This window comes from Lactuca serriola, chromosome 5, assembly GCF_051521515.1.
Source record: "Lactuca serriola cultivar US96UC23 chromosome 5, Lser_US96UC23_V15, whole genome shotgun sequence".
Lineage (NCBI taxonomy): Eukaryota > Viridiplantae > Streptophyta > Magnoliopsida > Asterales > Asteraceae > Lactuca > Lactuca serriola.
This window is the reverse complement of record NC_136412.1, coordinates 117,773,428-117,793,450: the sequence shown is the minus strand read 5'-3', so window position 1 is coordinate 117,793,450 and position 20,023 is coordinate 117,773,428. Positions and strand designations below refer to the sequence as shown.

At 41.5% G+C, this 20,023-nt stretch overlaps 1 protein-coding gene across 1 annotated transcript; it reads left to right on the top strand.

Annotated features, from left to right (window-relative positions):
* The first annotated feature begins 16,068 nt into the window (after window positions 1–16,068).
* On the top strand, window positions 16,069–17,133 carry LOC145052886 (NDR1/HIN1-like protein 13). The gene has a single exon (XM_079000803.1). The coding sequence runs from the start codon at window positions 16,146–16,148 to the stop codon at window positions 16,956–16,958; it is 813 nt and encodes a 270-aa protein (XP_078856929.1). The 5' UTR covers window positions 16,069–16,145; the 3' UTR covers window positions 16,959–17,133.
* Window positions 17,134–20,023: the final 2,890 nt, after the last annotated feature.

The window sequence follows — 20,023 nt, the reverse complement described above, 5'->3', positions numbered from 1 at the left end:
AATTGACAATCGAATATTTGACGACCTGCTGGATTCGGAATGAATGTGACATTTTTCACCCCTTGGCTTGGTCGGTCGGGACTGTAGCTAGCAGTCAGGGTGTGGGAGTGTATGTCCCATATAGATCTATACACACAATGCCCGCTCTCCCTCCAGGAGACTCTGGTTACCAACTTGACAACGGTGGAATCCGTGTCCCGAGGATGTATCTCGTATTTCGAATTCTATTATAAGTATTGGAATAATGATATAGACTCACGAATGAACTGACTCCTTTGGAATTCTCCGTACTGGAAAGAGTAAATAGAATCTCCTAACTATTCCTATAATAGTTACTAATGTTTCAGGTATGTGATTGGTGAATGGAAGGATGCCCTTGCTACCCAAGGGAAACGAACTGGTCGATGGAAACCTTTATGTCTATACATATATACATGATATATAACTAATATTTAAACGACCTTCGGACAGATAACCGATACCCACCAGACCACATCTCAACGAGGAAAAGGAAATAGGGTGAACTAGCCGTTCTAAGTCCTTTAAACATTATTTATATAACTATACAAATATAGGCATGCATTTAACGAAATAAAAGCATAGAAGAAAACTCTGGTAAAACCTTAGGAAAATCCTTACAAATAAGAATTGATGACTCGATATCAGTTTATAAAACAAGCTTTTGAAAACGATTTGATCAAATAGTTTAAGTGAAGAAAACCTTTGGAAAACCTTTAACAAGAAATTACGACTTGATGTCTCTTTAGTAAACAATCTTTGAAAATTTTTAGATAACCTTTTAATAATCTAAAAAGGGATATCCATACTTTAACAAGATTCGAAAACATGATTTGGAAATCTTAAGCTGGATAAAGCAGTTTAATATGCAAAAATCTATTTTGCTATACAGTTATTAAACACATGTGATTTATCTAATAACCATACAGTTCAACTTGTATCCCCCCCCCCCTATAAAAGCAATTAAAATCATTTAAAAGGTTGTTTCAGGGGTATGAACTCACCTGTAGCAAGTGGATCGGATGGAAGTGTCGATTGAGTGCTTGGTGTCAAGTGAAGACTTGAACACACTTAATGACCCTAGTAACATATGAAGACATACTTTTACATATAATTAGTGATTATAACACTAATTAAACACGTATAAACATCCTAATGCGAAGAAAAACACTTTGGTCAAGTGCTAGGAGGCTATTGGGTTGCAATAAAAGGGTATATGGGTTTTATACGGAAATGTATGATCAAATGACCATGTTTGTTGGAGTTTACGGCCCAGGGGAGTTTACTCCTGGCCATAAACTCTCAATTGGGTCTCCAAACAAGTCTTTAAACTACTATATCTTAAGTGGTTAAGTGCTCCATGGCCTAAACAAGAGATTGGGTGAGTTTAAGGTCCAAAAATGGTCTTGTGTGGAGTTTACAGCCGTAAACTCATGACATGAAGTGCCAAATCGTTGATTCAAGTCCCTAACTCATTGAGGTATAATTCTAGGTTAATGTCCAAGGCTAGGTGAGGTGATTAGGGCACATTTTGCACCATTTGAGGGAGTTTACGGTGTAACACCCAAAGTCTGGAAGGCCAAGAAGGGAAAGAAAACCCTAATTTTAAGGGGCGACTCGGCGAGTCTGAGCGGGATCCAGGTCGAGGAGTAAGTGACCGACTCGGCGAGTCGGTCAAGGAGACTCGGCGAGTCTGGTCTGTACGAGGAAAACCCTAAATCCGGGACATGGAGCCTATTTAAACGTCTCATTCTCTTCCCTAGGGTTCCTTTACTGCCTCTTTCACCCAGAACACCAAACCCTAGCCGCCATATCCATTGATTGAGCCAATTGGTGCCTTGAAGAGTGCATTAAAGCTTGGAGAAGGAAGAAGGATCTTGGAGGTGCAAGAAGGGGCTATAGATCTGGGATTGGGAAGATATTTCTGAACATTTGGAGGTAATAAACTAGTTCTTGGACTCTTTTGCACCTAGATCTATATGTGAGTTTTGGGGCTTTTTAGCCATAATGGTATCCATTTGAGTTAGAAGCCAGATCTGAAGTTGCTACTTTGGATCTAAGCATATTATGGTCTTGAGAAGCATAAAGTATCTGCCCTTGAGTTGATTATGGAGCCTCTTTGCCTTAAACCCTAGTTTATGGTGTATTTTGCCTAGATCTCCTTCTCTACACGTAAAGTTTGCAACTTTACGTGAGGAATAGGCTTGGGAAGGATAGATCTACAATTTGGAGTCCATGCATGACTCAAAAGTCCTCTGCATGTATGGAGATCTAAATGGACTCGGCGAGTCCTTTGAGTGGACTCGGCGAGTAGCATGAAGATTTGGAGGAACTCGACGAGTGGGATGAACAACTCATCGAGTCAGACGAAGTTGGGCAGGAACTCGGCGAGTTGGAAGAACAACTCGGCGAGTCTGTTGAAGATTGTCTTGGACTCGGCGAGTCTGTTCGTTGACTCGGTGAGTCAGGTCGCGAAACCCCAAACCCTTCGAGTTGAGACTCGAATCAGTGAGTCGAGTGGAGACTCGGTGAGTTGGACAGGTCAGGACTCAGAAATCGGTAGACTCGGCGAGTCGAGTCGCGAATGGAAGGACTCTGAACATATGAACTCGGCGAGCCAATAGGGTGACTCGGCGAGTAGGGTTGACCTGGAAGGTTGACTTTGACCAGTGTTTACTTGGTTGTGTTTCGGGGGTCAGTCAGACTCAGTGTTGCATTGATAGTGGTAGCTCGGGGAGCGAGTGGAGCAGGAGTTCAGAGAGTTGTCGGGCAGCGGCTAGTGGGATCATCAGCAAGTTCAGCCAGTGTAGGTGAGTTTCCCTTTTGTGTGAATGGGTCTACGGCCACAATCCCGGCCCATGTAGTTATGAGTAGAAGACCCAGGGGTTAGCCCTAGGCTCAGTATGCTAGTATGATATTTAGGACAAGGTCCAATGATAGCGGGCGGGTGCCCAAGGAATGGTTTATGTGATAGTTTATACTTGTTGTCTGTGTGATACTTGTATGTGCCTGGTAGGGAGGTGAGTGTGGGCGAGGTCCCGTAACTCACCAATAGCAGAGTGTGCATGGTGTTCCACACCTCATTAGCAGTAGATCAGGGGCGAGGCCCAAGTTAGGGAAGGAGTTAGAGTGGGCTGGGCCCGTACCTCACTATCGGCAGGAGTATGGACGGGGTTCCATGACTCATCAGTAGCAGGACAAGGGCGAGGCCCAGAGACAGGCGATGCCTTAGGACAAGATTCGTTAGTATGTGTTTAGCTTATGTGATGTGATATGTTTATGTGCTATTAGATGTTAGCGGGCGAGGCCCTGTGACAGGCGAGGCCTAAGTGAAACAGATCTGTATCCGAGCGGGGCTCGAATCCAGGCGGGGCCTGGAGCGGCGGGGCCTGGAGCAGCGGGGCCGTTGTATCGGGTGAGGCCCGAGGTTGGGGGCGTGGCCCAGTATGTGCAGTATGTGGTTATGCATGGTATGTGGTAGGGTAGGGAACTCACTAAGCTTTGTGCATACAGTTTTCAGTTTTGGTTTCAGGTGCTTCCGGTAGCGGAGGGAAGAGCTCAGGGTGATCGCATGGCACACACCATTGATTAGACAGTCTGGGAATGTTTACTCTGATAACGAACATGTATTTTGGAAATTAATACTCTGTTTATGTTTTGAAATGATGAATTTTTTTAAAGTAATGTTTTATTAAAAGAAATTTTTAGTCTTGAATTTTGGGACGTTACAAGTTGGTATCAGAGCCTTGGTTTGAGGGATTCGGGCATACTCTCGAGTGTGCCTGAACTCAAACTAAGGGGTCGGATAAAAAGTTTTCAAAAAAAATGAAAAGACAGTTTTGTAAAAAGAATTTTGAGAATGAAAAACAGTTTTAGAAAAGCAAAAAGAATTCAGAAAGAAAAGAACTTTGAAAATAGAAAAGAGGTGTGGTGCATGCAATCAACTGAGCTCGAGTAAGTACCCCAAAATACCTATAGATGTTTATGTTATGATTATCAGTTAATAGAACAGCATGCTAGATTAGGACTAAGGATCTAGGGATGATGCCTTATGTGCCTGTTACATGTGCTTTTGAGCTGCATGATAGTACTTATTAGACAGTAGTACGATAGCCTGTTTAGGTTATGCCTAAGTCTATGAGTTTGTGTGAGTCTGCGAGTTTGTGTTGCATGCTAGTTCAGATTCTTGCTACGTGGATATGATTGCTTGAGTATGTTATGGTTAGATTTTCCCTTGTCTGAATCTTGCTTGCTTTGTGCATTGTGGGATTCTAAGTGATGGGAGTTAGCCATTAGGTGGATACGACACGTCAGATGTGATCAGGGTTGAATAATCTCAGAGTGTTGGATTTGGTCCTATTGCGCAGCTCTTGTTTGAGTCCAACCGTTGTAGGGACGAGTCTTTTACTTGAAGGATTATTTGAGCCTCGTCACATGTGATGGTATCCAGGTGATGGCTAATTGGCATCACAAGGAGACCTTCAGCAGCTGAGGACTGGTTTGAGTTGAGTCAGAGGTTTCCCTAGGGTAAGCCTAGGATGAGATAGTGCTGGGAGCAGTAGTAGTGGATAAGGGACCTGGTGGAGTCAAAGCAATTCCTAAGGAAAGTACGGATAGATGTGGAAGGTAGTATGGGCCCGTACTACTGAAAGCAGAGGATCCGTACTCGATTCGGGAAAGGCCGAGACAAGACCGGGAACCTGGTAGGGTGTGTTTGGTCTCGCATTAGTGAACAGTATTCTGATAGTGGTTGTGGTATATTTTCAGCATGGTGACGTTGCGAGAGAGACCGGCGGGCGAATCAGGCGTCGGAGATGGATCAAGCTCGGGTTCAGGGGCCGAGCAGCTCGAGGAGCGAATGAGGGAGTTGATATCCGCCGAGGTTACACGCAGTATTCTACATCAGACTCCTGTGATCTTTGGCACAGTCAAGGAGGGTATATTGGAGATTTTGGATGAGAGGTTGGGAGCCTTCCGTACTGAGATGATGGCATTGATGGGAGCGCGTACCTTGACATTTCGGGAGTTCAGGGCTTGCGGGGCACCAGATTATCATGGGGCTAGGGACCCCATCGCTAGCAGCAGATGGTTGGCTGATGTTGCCAACGCGTTCCGTACGAGCCGGTGTCCTAAGGAGGACAAGGTCAAACTCGCTTCCTGTCTTCTGAAGGACAGAGCGAGGGATTGGTGGGAGGAGATTGGTCATGCTCTGAGGGATGATGTCGCGTTGGACGCAATGACTTGGAGCGATTTCTCAGCCAGGTTCAGGGCGGAGTTTTCGCCAATTATTGAGGTGCAGCAGTTGGCAAGGGAGTTTCAGGATTTGACGCAGACCACTAAGACGGTGGCGGAGATCGCCGCCAAGTTCAGGGAGAGGGCACTTCTTGTATCGCAGTATGTCGCGGATGAGGAGATGAAGAAGGCCCGTTATCATGAGATGTTGAGGGCTGACATCAGGGAGTTCGTGAGCAGGTCCGGCTGTAAGACGCTGGAAGATACGATTTCTCAAGCCAGGGAGAGGGAAATTGATTTGGAGCAGATCCGGAAGAGGAAGTCGGATGAGGTTCAGGTATCTGCGAGTTCGGAGCAAAAGGCCCAAGGAATCGGATTCGAGATCGAGGGATTATCGGGACCGCAGCCGATGCGGGAAGTGTGGCAGGGCGCATGGGGGTGCGTGCAGGAGTGGTAGCGACGGTGAGTCTGGCTGCTTCAAGTGCGGTCGGACTGGTCATTTCAGCAGGGATTGTACTGCTACCACCACATAGGGATCAGACTTGATATGTTTTCACTACAATCAGCGGTGCCACAAGAAGGCCCAGTGCCCTAGTTTGTTTTCAGCAGGACGGGTGATGGCACCTGCCCCTGCAACCTTGAGGATCACAGACGGCTGTCAGGGCCGTGTAGAGGCGCCTGCGGTAGGAGGCAGGGCTTTTCAGATGACTACCTTGGAGGCGCGAGCAGCATCGTACGTTGCAGGTATGCGATTTCCGTTTTCAGTTCTTTTATTTGTGCATGATTATATTGTTATGGTTCTGCATCGTTATCGGTATGAGTATTTTATTTTTGTGCGGCTTGCTTATGATCGAGTTATATGTCATCTGCATACCTTGGATATTTGAATGGTAGTTAAGGGATGTGCTCTATTGGGGAAGGTTGCTTAGGATGCAACAACTGTAGCATGCCTGGGAGGGACTTGGTATGTCTCGCTAATTCGGAGCCATATGATTTTAGAATTGGAGTGGTTAGATCCCTAGCTATGGTAAGCTTGGGGTTCCTCAGCAGGTTGTTTATGGAATGGTAGAGAGGATGGGGATTTCTTTTCGAGCATTGAGCAGCAAGGGTTAAGCAGGATCGAAGTGGGGGAGAATCCTCCGAATGGGCAAAGGTAAGGGCACGCAGATCCAGAATGAGTGCGCGACCTCCAAGAAGGAAAAAGAAGTGGTACAACGTTTGATGGATTGAGGAGTCAGGGTTAGGAGTTTGAGAAACTCCCCCTCAGCCATTGTGTGTATTGGTGATGGTTAGTATGTGGTTGGGAATTCAGGATGGGGGATCGCCTGTAGGGCTCGAGTGAGTCAGAAGGAAGATCTTGAGAACTGATAGCATGGGATGCTTTCGCACTAGCAGTCAGAAGTGGAAAGTGTTGTAAGACTACGGGGCAGCCGTAGCATTCACTAGCAGTCAGTAGTGGAAAGTGTTGTAAGACTACGGGGCAGCCGTAGCATTCACTAGCAGACGATGATAGTAGGTGATGTAAGACTGCGGGCAAGCCGTAGCATTCCATAGTAGCTTCGTTGGCAGATTTGGGGCGAGGCCCTTATCTCCTAGTGATCAGATAGGGATCAGGAATGGGTGGTGGATGAGAATGATAGGGAGTTTGCCTGTATAGCCCTAGAGAGGTGAGACCTTGGGAGAGGCCGCTCCAGGATATAGTTGGGTGAGACCCGTGGGCGAGGCCCATATGAGAATAGCAGTATAGGTGAGACCTGAGAGCAGGGTTGCTCAGTAGTATGGTTGGGTGAGACCCCGTGGGCGAGGCCTGAGCGAGAATGGCTAGACAAGTAGGACTAGAAGGATAGGGGCGGGTGAGACCCATGGGCGAGGCCCGTGAGTTTTAGCAGCACAGATGGGATCTAGTAGGGACCTTAGTGTCAAGATAGGGGATCAGGGATCCCAGGACTTGTAGTGCCTGTATGGAAGAATAGATTGAGTAGTTATAGGCGGTCGAAGTTTCTTCGAAATTCGCTGGGAGCGACTAGTAGTTGTGTTCGGACAGCAATCGGTGGGAACCGGTAATCCAGATATTGATAGGTTGGTAGGGACGAGGGTGGTCTCAGCTCATCCGGAAGTCAGATGAGGAATAGCAGAATTTCCAGTCAGTAACAGTGCGGGTATGCAGCGTGTGGTGGAATTCAGTTAGTTGATCGTAGGGTGCTCGACACCAAATTATAGTAGAAAGAATTGCCCAATGGATACTGGCGATAATGACCCGAACTGGAGGAGGCGGGAGTAATGGATTGGTGAAGATAGGACCTTCACAGTGACAGAGGAAATAGTTGGTTATGGAGCACTGCCTTGGGGAGGCAAGGAAATCGCGCAAGGAAAGAAGGGATGAACCCCTATGGGTTCAGTGCTGTACTCGGTGAGTACCAGAAGGATTGTCGGTTAAGTAAGTTGCGTTTCCAGAAAGTTCAGGGTTAGGGTTGACCCGAGATGATTATCCGCAAGGATTAATGTTAGTCGGAATGACCGAGCGGAAGGCCAGCGAAGGTAGGCAGCTGGTGTTGGAATAATTGGTGGGGTATTAGAGGCAGATCGCAGGCGGTGGGCCATAGCAAACTTCGAGAACGAAGTTTAGTTTAAGTGGGGGAGAGTTGTAACACCCAAAGTCTGGAAGGCCAAGAAGGGAAAGAAAACCCTAATTTTAAGGGGCGACTTGGCGAGTCCAAGGAGGAACTCGGCGAGTCCGAGCGGTATCCAGGTCGAGGAGTAAGTAACCGACTTGGCGAGTCGGCCAAGGAGACTTGGCGAGTCTGGTCTGTACGAGGAAAATCCTAAATCCGGGACTCGGAGCCTATTTAAACATCTTATTCTCTTCCCTAGGGTTCCTTTACTGCCTCTTTCACCCAAAACACCAAACCCTAGCCGCCATATCCATTTATTGAGCCAATTGGTGCCTTGAAGAGTGCATTAAAGCTTGGAGAAGGAAGAAGGATCTTGGAGGTGCAAGAAGGGGCTATAGATCTGGGATTGGGAAGATATTTCTGAACATTTTGAGGTAATAAACTAGTTCTTGGACTCTTTTGCTCCTAGATCTATATGTGAGTTTTGGGGCTTTTTAGCCATAGTGGTATCCATTTGAGTTAGAAGCCAGATCTGAAGTTGCTACTTTGGATCTAAGCATATTATGGTCTTGAGAAGCATAAAGTATCTGCCCTTGAGTTGATTATGGAGCCTCTTTGCCTTAAACCCTAGTTTATGGTGTATTTTGCCTAGATCTCCTTCTCTACACGTAAAGTTTGCAACTTTACGTGAGGAATAGGCTTGGGAAGGGTAGATCTACAATTTGGAGTCCATGCATGACTCAAAAGTCCTCTGCATGTATGGAGATCTAAATGGACTCGGCGAGTAGCATGAAGATTTGGAGGAACTCGACGAGTGGGATGAACAACTCGTCGAGTCAGACGAAGTTGGGCAGGAACTTGGCGAGTTAGAAGAACAACTCGGCGAGTCTGTTGAAGATTGTCTTGGACTCGGCGAGTCTGTTCATTGACTCGGTGAGTCAGGTCGCGAAACCCCAAACCCTTCGAGTTGAGACTCGAATCAGTGAGTCGAATGGAGACTCGGTGAGTTGGACAGGTCAAGAGTCAGAAATCGGTAGACTCGGCGAGTCATGAACTGACTTGGCGAGTCGAGTCGCGAATGGAAGGACTCTGAACATATGAACTCGGCGAGCCAATAGGGTGACTCGGCGAGTAGGGTTGACCTGGAAGATTGCTTTGACCAGGACTTTGACTTTGACCAGAGTTGACTTGGTTGTCTTTCGGGGGTCAGTCAGACTCAGTGTTGCATTGATAGTGGTAGCTCGGGGAGCGAGTGGAGCAGGATTTCAAAGAGTTTCCGGGCAGCGGCTAGTTGGATCATCAGCAAGTTCTGCCAGTGTAGGTGAGTTTCCCTTTTGTGTGAATGAGTCTACGGCCACAATGCCGGCCCATGTAGTTATGAGTAGAAGACCCAGGGGTTAGCCCTAGGCTCAGTATGCTAGTATGATATTTAGGACAAGGTCCAACGATAGCGGGTGGGTGCCCAAGGAATGGTTTATGTGATAGTTTATACTTGTTGTCTGTGTGATACTTGTATGTGCCTGGTAGGGAGGTGAGTGTGGGCGAGGTCCCGTAACTCACCAATAGCAGAGTGTGGATGGTGTTCCACATCTCATTAGCAGTATATCAGGGGCGAGGCCCAAGTTAGGGAAGGAGTGAGAGTAGGCTGGGCCTGTACCTCACTATCGGCAGGAGTATGGACGGGGTTCCATGACTCATCAGTAGCAGGACAAGGGTGAGGCCCAGAGACAGGCGAGGCCTTAGGACAAGATTCGTTAGTATGTGTTTAGCTTATGTGATGTGATATGTTTATGTGCTATTAGATGTTAATGGGCGAGGCCTAAGTGAAACAGATCTGTATCCGAGCGGGTTTCGAAGCCAGGCGGCGCCTGGAGCGGCGGGGCCGTTGTATCTGTTAGCGGGTTATTATTATTATTATTATTATTATTATTATTATTATTATTATTATTATTATTATTATTATTGTTGTTGTTGTTGTTGTTGTTGTTGTTGTTGTTGTTGTTGTTGTGTTTTGTATAATAGCTTTTCATTGATATATTTGTTTGGCCCATTGGCCTCCTCTGATGTATTCATATATATACTGTGAATTAATAATAGATGGGTTTTTTATGGGAAAATACAAACAATCTCATGGTATCAGAGCGATAACAATTTCCCTGTAAACCCTACTCGACAGCCGTTCTTCTGTCGTTCGACCTCTTCTTGTTTTCTCATCTTATCAATTCTATCTTCTATTCTAATATTCTCATTCTAGTCTGTCTCTGCTATACGTGTTCTCAAGATGTCAGGAAACAACTCGTCTGATAAACCTACATCTACCATTAACATTAAACATGCTATACCCCTTGTTCTTGACCTGGAGCAGATGAACTATGACATATGGAGAAAGCTTTTTGAGATTCATTGCATAGGATATGGGGTAGACGATCATCTCCGCCCTGTTGAACCAGTCAAAGCATCATTAGAAAAGGAAACACTAGAGTCAACATCGGCTAAGGATGCATGGCTTCGTATGGATTCAATCATCAAATCTTGGCTCTATGGTACTCTCTCCATCTCTCTATGGTGGCTCTAATAACTTTTCTAATGCAGGTGGTCAACAAAATCAAAATCGCAATGGAAGTGCATGGGCTTATGGGTGGTTTCAAGTACACCAGCCCACTCACGGGTCTTCTCAGCCGGGTCTTCTACCTAGTCCATTGGTTGCTCCATTTCAGTCCAGCACTCCGTTTCAGTCCAGCACTGGTCCCAAACAGCCTCTGACCCAGCACACATCAGCCCACCAACATCAGTTTTTTAGCCCACCTACAACCCCTGTTCAGCAGGCCTTCTACTCGACACATCAGGTTCACCAGCCACATAACGAGCCTACTACATTGCCTCAAATGTTTAATACGATGACTCTAAATGACCCGGGGCAAAGTGATTGGTACATGGATACCGGGGCCACATCGCACCTTCACTCAAGTGCAGGTATACTCAAGTTCGTTTCTGATAAAAATAGTAATTTTCCTTCATCTGTTATAGTAGCGGACGGATCATCTATGCCTATAATTAAAATGGGACACACCACTCTTCCGCATCAAAATCCGTATTGCACTCTTACACTTAAAAATGTTTTGATTACTCCATCTATTATTAAAAATCTTATTTTTGTCCGTCGTTTTGTTCGTGAAAATATGTGTACCATTGAGTTTGACCCGTTTGGATTTTATGTGAAGGATTTCCGCACCAAACAAATTCTCATGCGATGTGATAGCACTGGGGATCTCTATCCTGTTACAACCCCGACTCCTCAAGCTTGTGTCTCCATTGCTCCGTCTCTTTGGCATCAACGTCTTGGACATCCGGGACATCACATTTTTTCAACATTTGGTTAATAATGGTTTTATTTCAAGTTCATCTAATAAAGACTCTATTCTATGTCATGCATGTCAAAAGGGCAAACACATTAGATTGCATTTTAATTCTCCGAGTTCTGTTTCGTCTTTTCCTTTTGAATTGGTACATTCTGATGTTTGGACCTCTCCTATTGAGAGCACAAGTGGTCTTAAATATTATGTCTTGTTTCTAGATGATTTTTCTCACTATGTTTGGGTTTATCCATTGCATAACAAATCTGATGTGTTTGATAAATTTGTGATTTTCCGTGAGTTTGTTAAAAATCAGTTTCAAACAGATATTAAATCACTTCAATGTGATAACGGGGGTGAATACAACAACAAAAAATTTCATCAATTGTTCGATCAAAATGGCATTCTAATGCGTTTTTCATGTCCTTATACATCCCAACAGAACGGAAAATCTGAGCGTATGATTCGCACTCTTAACAATGGTATACGTGCTCTTCTTTTTCATGCTCGACTTCCTCCCACATTTTGGGTCGAAGCTTTACACATGTCATCACATCTTATAAACATTCTTCCTTCAACCACTCTTCACCATGACACCCCCTTTCATAAACTTTACAAAACTCAACCAAGTTATGATCACTTACGGGTGTTCGCGTGTCTATGTTTTCCACATATTGTTACACCTCATAAATTAGCACCACGCTCCACTCCGTGCATTTTTCTTGGTTACCCGACTAATCACAAGGGTTACCGGTGCCTTAACCTTGACACAAATGAAATCATTATCTCTCGCCATGTGGTATTCGATGAAACAGTATTTCCTTTTGGCTCCATGACGCCTAATATCGCACCTTCATACTCGTTTCTCAACAATGAAAACAACACCTCGTATCATCCTTATCATGTCTTGTTTCCATCATTCTCTCATGGTGATACACCTCCCTCAACTCCTCCAGCATCTCCTTGTGGAGTCATTGATCAACCAACTATCGATCAGCCCAGTGAGTCTGATTCCTCTACCAGTACGCCAAGCCCAACTGTGCTTGGTCCATCTGCTACTGATTCATTAGTGTCAGGATTCTCTCCACTCCATAATCCTTATCAATCGGCCACCTCGTCTCCTCTGTCTGAGTCCCCTCCAAGTGTCACACCTACTCGATCTCAACATCCCATGCTTACCCGATCTAAATTGGGTATCTCTAAGCCAATCCGTAAACTAAATTTACACATAGATTCTACATCTCCTGTTCCTAAAAATTATTTACAGGCTTTTAATGATCCTAACTGGCTTAATGCGATGAAAGAAGAATATACTGCTCTTATCTCAAATAATACTTGGGTTCTAGTTCCACGACCACCCGATGCTAATGTTATTAATTGTATTTGGCTGTTTAAGAAGAAATTAAATGCAGATGGTTCATTGTCTAGATACAAAGCTCGTCTTGCTGCAAATGGAAGTAGCCAGAGACCTGGTATTGATTGTGATGAGACGTTCAGTCCGGTCGTTAAACCTGTTACCATCCGTATGGTTTTAAGCATTGCTGTCATGCACCATTGGCCCATTCGCCAACTCGATGTGAAGAATGCTTTTCTTCACTGTCACCTTCAGGAAACTGTATACATGCAACAACCCCCAGGGTTTCGGGACCCTTCTAGATCGAATCATGTTTGCTTGTTGAAAAGATCGTTATATGGTCTTAAACAAGCACCGCGAGCTTGGTTTCAGCGTTTTGCGATGTTTCTCACACGTATTGGTTTTGTGCATAGCAGGTGTGATTCTTCACTATTCATTTACAGACAGGGCTCTCATATGGCGTATATCCTCTTCTATGTGGATGACATAGTTCTCATTGGATCCTCTTCTCAGCTCCTGAATCACATCATTTCTCTTTTGAGTGCTGAGTTTTCTATGTCTGATCTCGGTGACTTACATTATTTTCTAGGTATTTCTGCTACTCGCTCCACCACTGGTCTATTTTTGTCTCACCATAAATATGCCAATGAGATCCTTGATCGGGCTAAGATGCTTAACTGTAAATCAGCTCGCACTCCAGCTGATATGTCATCTAAGCTTGATGGTTCGGGTCCTCCAGTTGATGATCCTACTTTGTATCGCAGTCTTGCTGGTGCTCTTCAGTATCTCACATTTACGAGATCGGATATCACATATGCAGTACAACAGATATGTCTTTATATGCATGACCCGCGGGAACCTCACTTTACAGCTCTGAAACGCATCCTGCGTTACATACGCGGTACTACCGGTCACGAGCTTCAACTATTTTCTTCTCCTGGTAACGATCTCATCACGTATTTTGATGCCGACTGGGCGGGCTGTCCGGTTACTAGACGATCCACTTCGGGTTACTGTGTTTTTCTTGGACACAATCTCCTCTCTTGGTCCTCTAAACGACAGAACACGACGTCACGGTCTAGTGCAGAAGCAGAATATCGCGGTGTCGCGAATGCTGTCACTGAGACATGTTGGCTTCGCAATCTTCTATTAGAGCTTCACTCTTCTCCTCATCGAGCTACGATAGTATATTATGATAACGTGAGTGCTATCTATATGTCGTATAATCCGGTTAATCATCAAAGGACCAAACATATCGAGATTGACCTTCATTTTGTTTGGGACAAGGTTGCTACTGGTCATGTGCGTGTACTTCATGTTCCCTCTTCGTCTCAGTATGCTGACATCTTTACGAAGAGTCTTCCTACGTCCTTATTTCTGGATTTTATAACCAGTTTGAACGTGCGAGAGTCTCCTCCTGTTCTCACTGCGGGGGGATGTTAGCGGGTTATTATTATTATTATTATTATTATTATTATTATTATTATTATTATTATTATTATTATTATTATTATTATTATTATTATTATTATTATTATTATTATTGTGTTTTGTATAATAGCTTTTCATTGATATATTTGTTCGTCCCATTGGCCTCCTCTGATGTATTCATATATATACTGTGAATTAATAATAGATGGGTTTTTTATGGGAAAATACAAACAATCTCAGTATCGGGCGAGGCCCGAGGTAGGGGCGAGGCCCAGGTTAGCGGGCGTGGCCCAATATGTGCAGTATGTGGTTATGCATGGTATGTGGTAGGGTGGGGAACTCACTAAGCTTCGTGCTTACGGTTTTCAGTTTTGGTTTTAGGTGCTTCCGGTAGCGGAGGGAAGAGCTCGGGGTGATCGCATGACACACACCATAGATTAGACAGCCTGTGAATGTTTACTCTGATAACGAACATGTATTTTGGAAATTAATACTCTGTTTATGTTTTGAAATGATGAATTTGCTTAAAGTAATGTTTTATTAAATGAAATTTTTAGTCTTGAATTTTGGGACGTTACATACGGCCTAAGAAGATCATGAGCCATAAACTCTCATTCAACCCTCCAAAACCTAATGTTTAAGGTCCATAACACTTCAAGGGTATGATCTAAGCTAGTCTCTAAGCACAAGGAAGGAGTTAGGGGCATTTTGGCACCCTTTTAAGGGTTTATGGTCTAAGAAGTTCTTGGGCCGTAAACACCTTGTTTATCTCATTTTTGGGTGATTTCTATGATATATGGACATGTAATAAGCTCTAATACACTCTAGGGTAGAAGAACTTACAGTTTGAGGACGAAAACTTGAAGATTTCTAGGAGAAATCGGGTCTTGAAGAGAGAGAGAGAGAGAGAGAGAGAGAGAGCGAGGGTAGAGAGAGAGTGGAAAGAGTGTAAATGAGGTTCACTCACCCTTATATAGGGTGAGTTTACTGCCCCGGAGTTTACCGCCCGGAAACTCCATCTTATGAGGTTTATGGCATGATGTTTGGTTTTAGGGCTTTAGTGGTTACTTTCTAAGACTTGATCGTTAAGCATGAAAAGTTCGGAATACTAAAACGGATTTTTTAAATTTGTTAGAAGATGGTGGAAATGAATTTGACTTCCAAATGAAGTGTTTGACTTTAGAAATTATATATACGAAATATTCGGGTTGTCGCAACTTTACCGGTTTGGTGTCACTTACTTTATTTGATCGTGACGCAAATATACTTTTTAAAAAAACCGCAAAATAGTTGCTTGAAAATTTTAATGAGGTTATTCATATTATCTTTATTTACACAAAACTAATTTTAACTTTTTGTCTATCTACTTTTATAACCGTTCATTTTTTTAGGAGGGTAATATGGACATTTATCCATCTGTTACGAATGTACTTTTAGATAAAAAAAATTGGCATTCAAAATTCAAATTTCAAATGATAATTTGAACAAATTTGATGGTTATGAAATCTTAAAGTTCACTGATAATAATATAATTATTACTCAACTGGAAAAAAATAACATCAAACATGTAATATATGAATTTATTTCTACATTTAGAATTTATTTAGACATTAATGATGCTCTTTTTGGTTATTGTTTTTTTTGTTTTACGGTTTCATCGTTGGACATTAAAGATTATGTTGCCGCTCTTTCTTTGAAGATCCTAAAAATAGAAAAACTCGAATAACTTTAAGTCATTTATCATTATCTGACATTTTGGGTTGAAGATTTTTTTTAATTAGTTTTTACTGTTTGCTTATGAAATTGTTTGACAAGTAATTTTTTTGATTTAAAATTTTATGTTTTTTTTTTTTTTCATCTGTTTCATATAAATTTCATTTTTTTAAATATTATGTGTTCACCGCTTTTAACGCGAATTATAATCTAGTTGACAATTAAAAGAATTAATAGAAGATAGTAACATACAAATCTTATAGTTTAAAATCTTTAATTGTGGATGTGAGCTTTAGATTTGTACTTTAAAACTTTAATCATTTTTTATAAACATGACTTGGAATCTTCAAAATTACTTAATCCCATGTGTCTGCCTTGGTTTCATACTCCTTTGCAACAATCACTCTCCCACAGTCCCACTCATTGTCAACCATGGCAGATCCTGTCTACCCTCCATCAAAGCCGAAAGGCGCAGCCGCCGTTAAACCAACACCACCACCGACTAACAAACCCCAACTTTACAACCCTAATCTCAATCGCCACCCGTACCGCCCCAACCCTAACATATATCACCGCAATCGCCGTCGAAGCTACTTCTGCCTATGCTGTTTCTGGTCAATCTTAATCATAATCCTCCTCCTCCTCCTCGCCACCATCACAGGCTGCATCCTGTACCTCCTTTACCGGCCCCACCGTCCAACATTCTCAATCACAGCAATCAAAATCTCCCGGTTCAACCTCACCACCACCTCCGACGATACAACCCGCCTCACATCCAACCTCAATCTTACCCTTTCCACCAAAAACCCAAATAAGAAAGTAGTGTTTTACTACGATCCAATCACCATCACATGCTTATCAGAGGAAACCCAAATCGCGAATGGGTCCTTTACTAATTCGTTAGTCAGTAATCCCAATAACATCACCATCATACGCTCATCATTGTACAGTAACTCTCTGCTTCTGGAAACGACTATAGTGAATCAGATCAGATCAGATCTGAAGAAGAAATCTGGATTGCCATTGAAGATATTACTTGATACTGAAGCTAGAGTGAAGATCGAATCGATTAGAACCAAAAAAGTTGGGATTCGAATTGAATGCGAAGGAATTCATAGCCTCGTTCCAAACGGTGGTGGTGGTAAGTCTAAAAATTCATCAACTTCTGTGACTGCTACTGTTTCTGATGCTAAATGCAAGGTGGATCTACGGATCAAGATCTGGAAATGGACTTTTTCAAGTTAGCAATCTTCACACGATTTAATTTGAATTTGATTTTTTTTTCCTTTTATTTTTGAGTTACTGTGGGTTTGGTTCATCCTCGTTAGATCAGAAGGATGGTCCACCATGGAAACACTTCTTACAGTCTTACTTGTAATATGATTTATTGTGTTTATTGACCGAAGAAACGTTGACTATATATCGTTAATGCTGATTCTTTTGTCTAAAAATTTATATATGATTATACCATCTTATAAAACTATCTTTATAACACTATATATATCTTAGAAATTGTTAAAATATCATATTTATTAGTATTATTATTTTTTGACTTAATTTAAATGTATGTATCTTTATCAATTAAGACCTATTTTATGACTTAATAAAAAGTAGTTATTCATCCATTAATCTAAAAAAACCGTGGACATAAAAATCCATGCAAGCTTAAAAAATGGAAAGGACTCTATGTAAGAACAAAAAATGAAATTTATCAAGTTCAACTTATAAACAAGTTTACCAGCTCAAAAAATCAAAATAAAAAACCAATAGATTTTTTTTTCGTATGGACACATTTTACCTCTTTGCGCCTCAAAACAAATTTATCAAGTTTTCAAAAATAAAATACTTTTAACTAAGAAAAAACATGTAAAAACAAATTTATTACATAGCTACTTTTCTAATCTTTTGGGTCACTAAAACTAAATAACTACCTATCCAAGGCACCTTTCTATCAATTAATTCAACATTCTGGAATTGTTCTTCGAGTTCTATACTATATCTATGCATTGTAGACTCTAGTTTAGCCACAATTTATATAAAAAGTATAACGAGTTTTAGTCAATAGTCACGACCGATAACTGTGATAAAATCTCATCAGTTCTTACGTTTTTTTTTTTTTTTTTTTTTAAGTCTAACTTTATATTGTAACACTTACTAGCCGAGACATAAAAACGTAAAAACATAAAAGCTCACATGACATCTAATTTTATGTGACTAAATCATAAGGTGGATATACTCACATTAATAAACCTTAGCGAAAATGTAACATTTAGTCACGAAAATTATTTTTTGTAACCAAAGGGGAGAGTTTATTAGCAAAATGTTAAGAAAAATCTTTTTGTAAATATAAGTATTTTATGGCTACAATCTAAATTCATATGTGTCTAAAAATAAGTGATTGTCATGTTAAAAGAAAAAATAATTCCATCGAATTAAATATGATTGTAAGTGAGATAGCATCTATTTTATTAGGAATACCAATGGATCTCAGTATTTCAATTACTCATAATTAGACCTGGCAATGGGGCGGGTTTGGAGCGAATCAACCTAGATCCAAACCCTTTTAACAAATTTCAAAATCCGATTCAAACCCGTTCCGTAACCTGCAGGGTTTTGAATAATCAAACCCATATCCTTATCCACCGAATCAACAGATATCCAAACCCGCCCCGTAACCCGTAAGTTTTTTGAATAATCAAACACATTTTACTTAAATCATAAAATCATATTTATTAAATAAAACTAAGTTTTGATTTAGAAAACACATTATGTACTCGATGACTTTCTATTGGAATTAAAATTATTATTTTAGTTACTCAAATTGGTTTTTGATCGTCGATTGCATTGATAGAGAATAACAATTACAAACTTTCTTTCAGTTGATAAATGACCTTATTGATTTATAAATGAAATTGGTGATTACATGATGAAATATAAATGAATTGAAATCATGAATCTTGAGAGAAGATTGAAAGTCTAGAAGTTGAGTCATCGAGTCCTATGTAAAAACAATTTAGTCTTTGGCCTTTTCTTTTTGGACTTATGATTGAAATTTAATGTGAATTTTAGGTAATATAAAATATAAATTTATATTTCTAAAATTTATATGGAGCGGGTTATAAACGGAGCGGATCAGTGATGATCCATACCCGACCCTTTTAATAAAAGGGTTAGCGGGTACAGGTCTTTAACGGGTAAACGGATCAAAAACTATGCTCCAAACTCATATAATTGTTAAGGGTTTGGATCGGATCAGGGTCAAAACCCACTCCATTGTCAAGCCTACTTATAATACCTTATTTGGTGTGACTATAAATTTTTTATTGTCACGGTTTCATTTGTTATTTTTTTGACCATCTGAATTTATTGAAGAGACTAACAACAAGCAACCAAAAAGCAATTACATAGATAAACCCAAAAAGGGGATTTTGGAGTAAATTACTTAAGTAAGCTTTTGTCTTTTTGTGTCTACAGTTTGATTTGTTTTGTATGCCTAAACGTAAATAATATTCATGGTAAAAAAATGTGGGACTTTGTATTTTATTGTCACAACTTTATATGTTTTACTAAAAATAATCAATAGTCATGAAACAATAAAAAAATGTGTGACTGTAAGCATCTACATGTCACGATTTAATTTATTATGTTTGTTTAAAAATAAACAATATTCACCATTTAAAAAATAATATGTGACCATAAGTATTTTATGGTCACGCTGTAACATCCTAAAAATACTAAGTAACATTTTTTTTTTAAGTCAACCAAAATCATCAATCATTCATTCAAACCATCAAAGTATGTCAATGTGAAAAAATAGTTATCAGAATACAATCCCAAAATCATAAAATATTGAATAGAGGTGGATGCTATGAGTTCATGTCGGGCTTTCCCTTTCGTACCAGAAGTATCTGAAAAGCATTTTAAACATAAACCGTAAGCACAAAGCTTAGTGAGTTCCCCAAAATACCACATAACATACATACATTGTCATGTGCTACCCCTATAGTGCATACAAGTGTCATGGGCTACTCCCATGGTCTTTTCCCTGAAATGTCATGGGCTACCCTCAAGGTCCTACAACTAAGTGCCATAGGCTACTCCATGGCCTTTCCTTGAAATGTCACGGGCTATCCCCATGGTCTAACATCCAATTATCATAGGCTACCTCACGGTCTTTCATGTAATTGCCATGGGCTACCCCCATGGTCTTTCAGACAAATGTCATGGGCTGCCCCCGAGGTCTTCCATGCAAATATGACAAAAACAATTAGCATCGTACATAGTATAGTGAGAATACTCACTTCTCAGTT

Excerpts from the sequence above, each read along its gene's own strand:
- LOC145052886 (XM_079000803.1), top strand. The coding sequence starts at position 16,146 with ATGGCAGATCCTGTCTACCCTCCATCAAAGCCGAAAGGCGCAGCCGCC.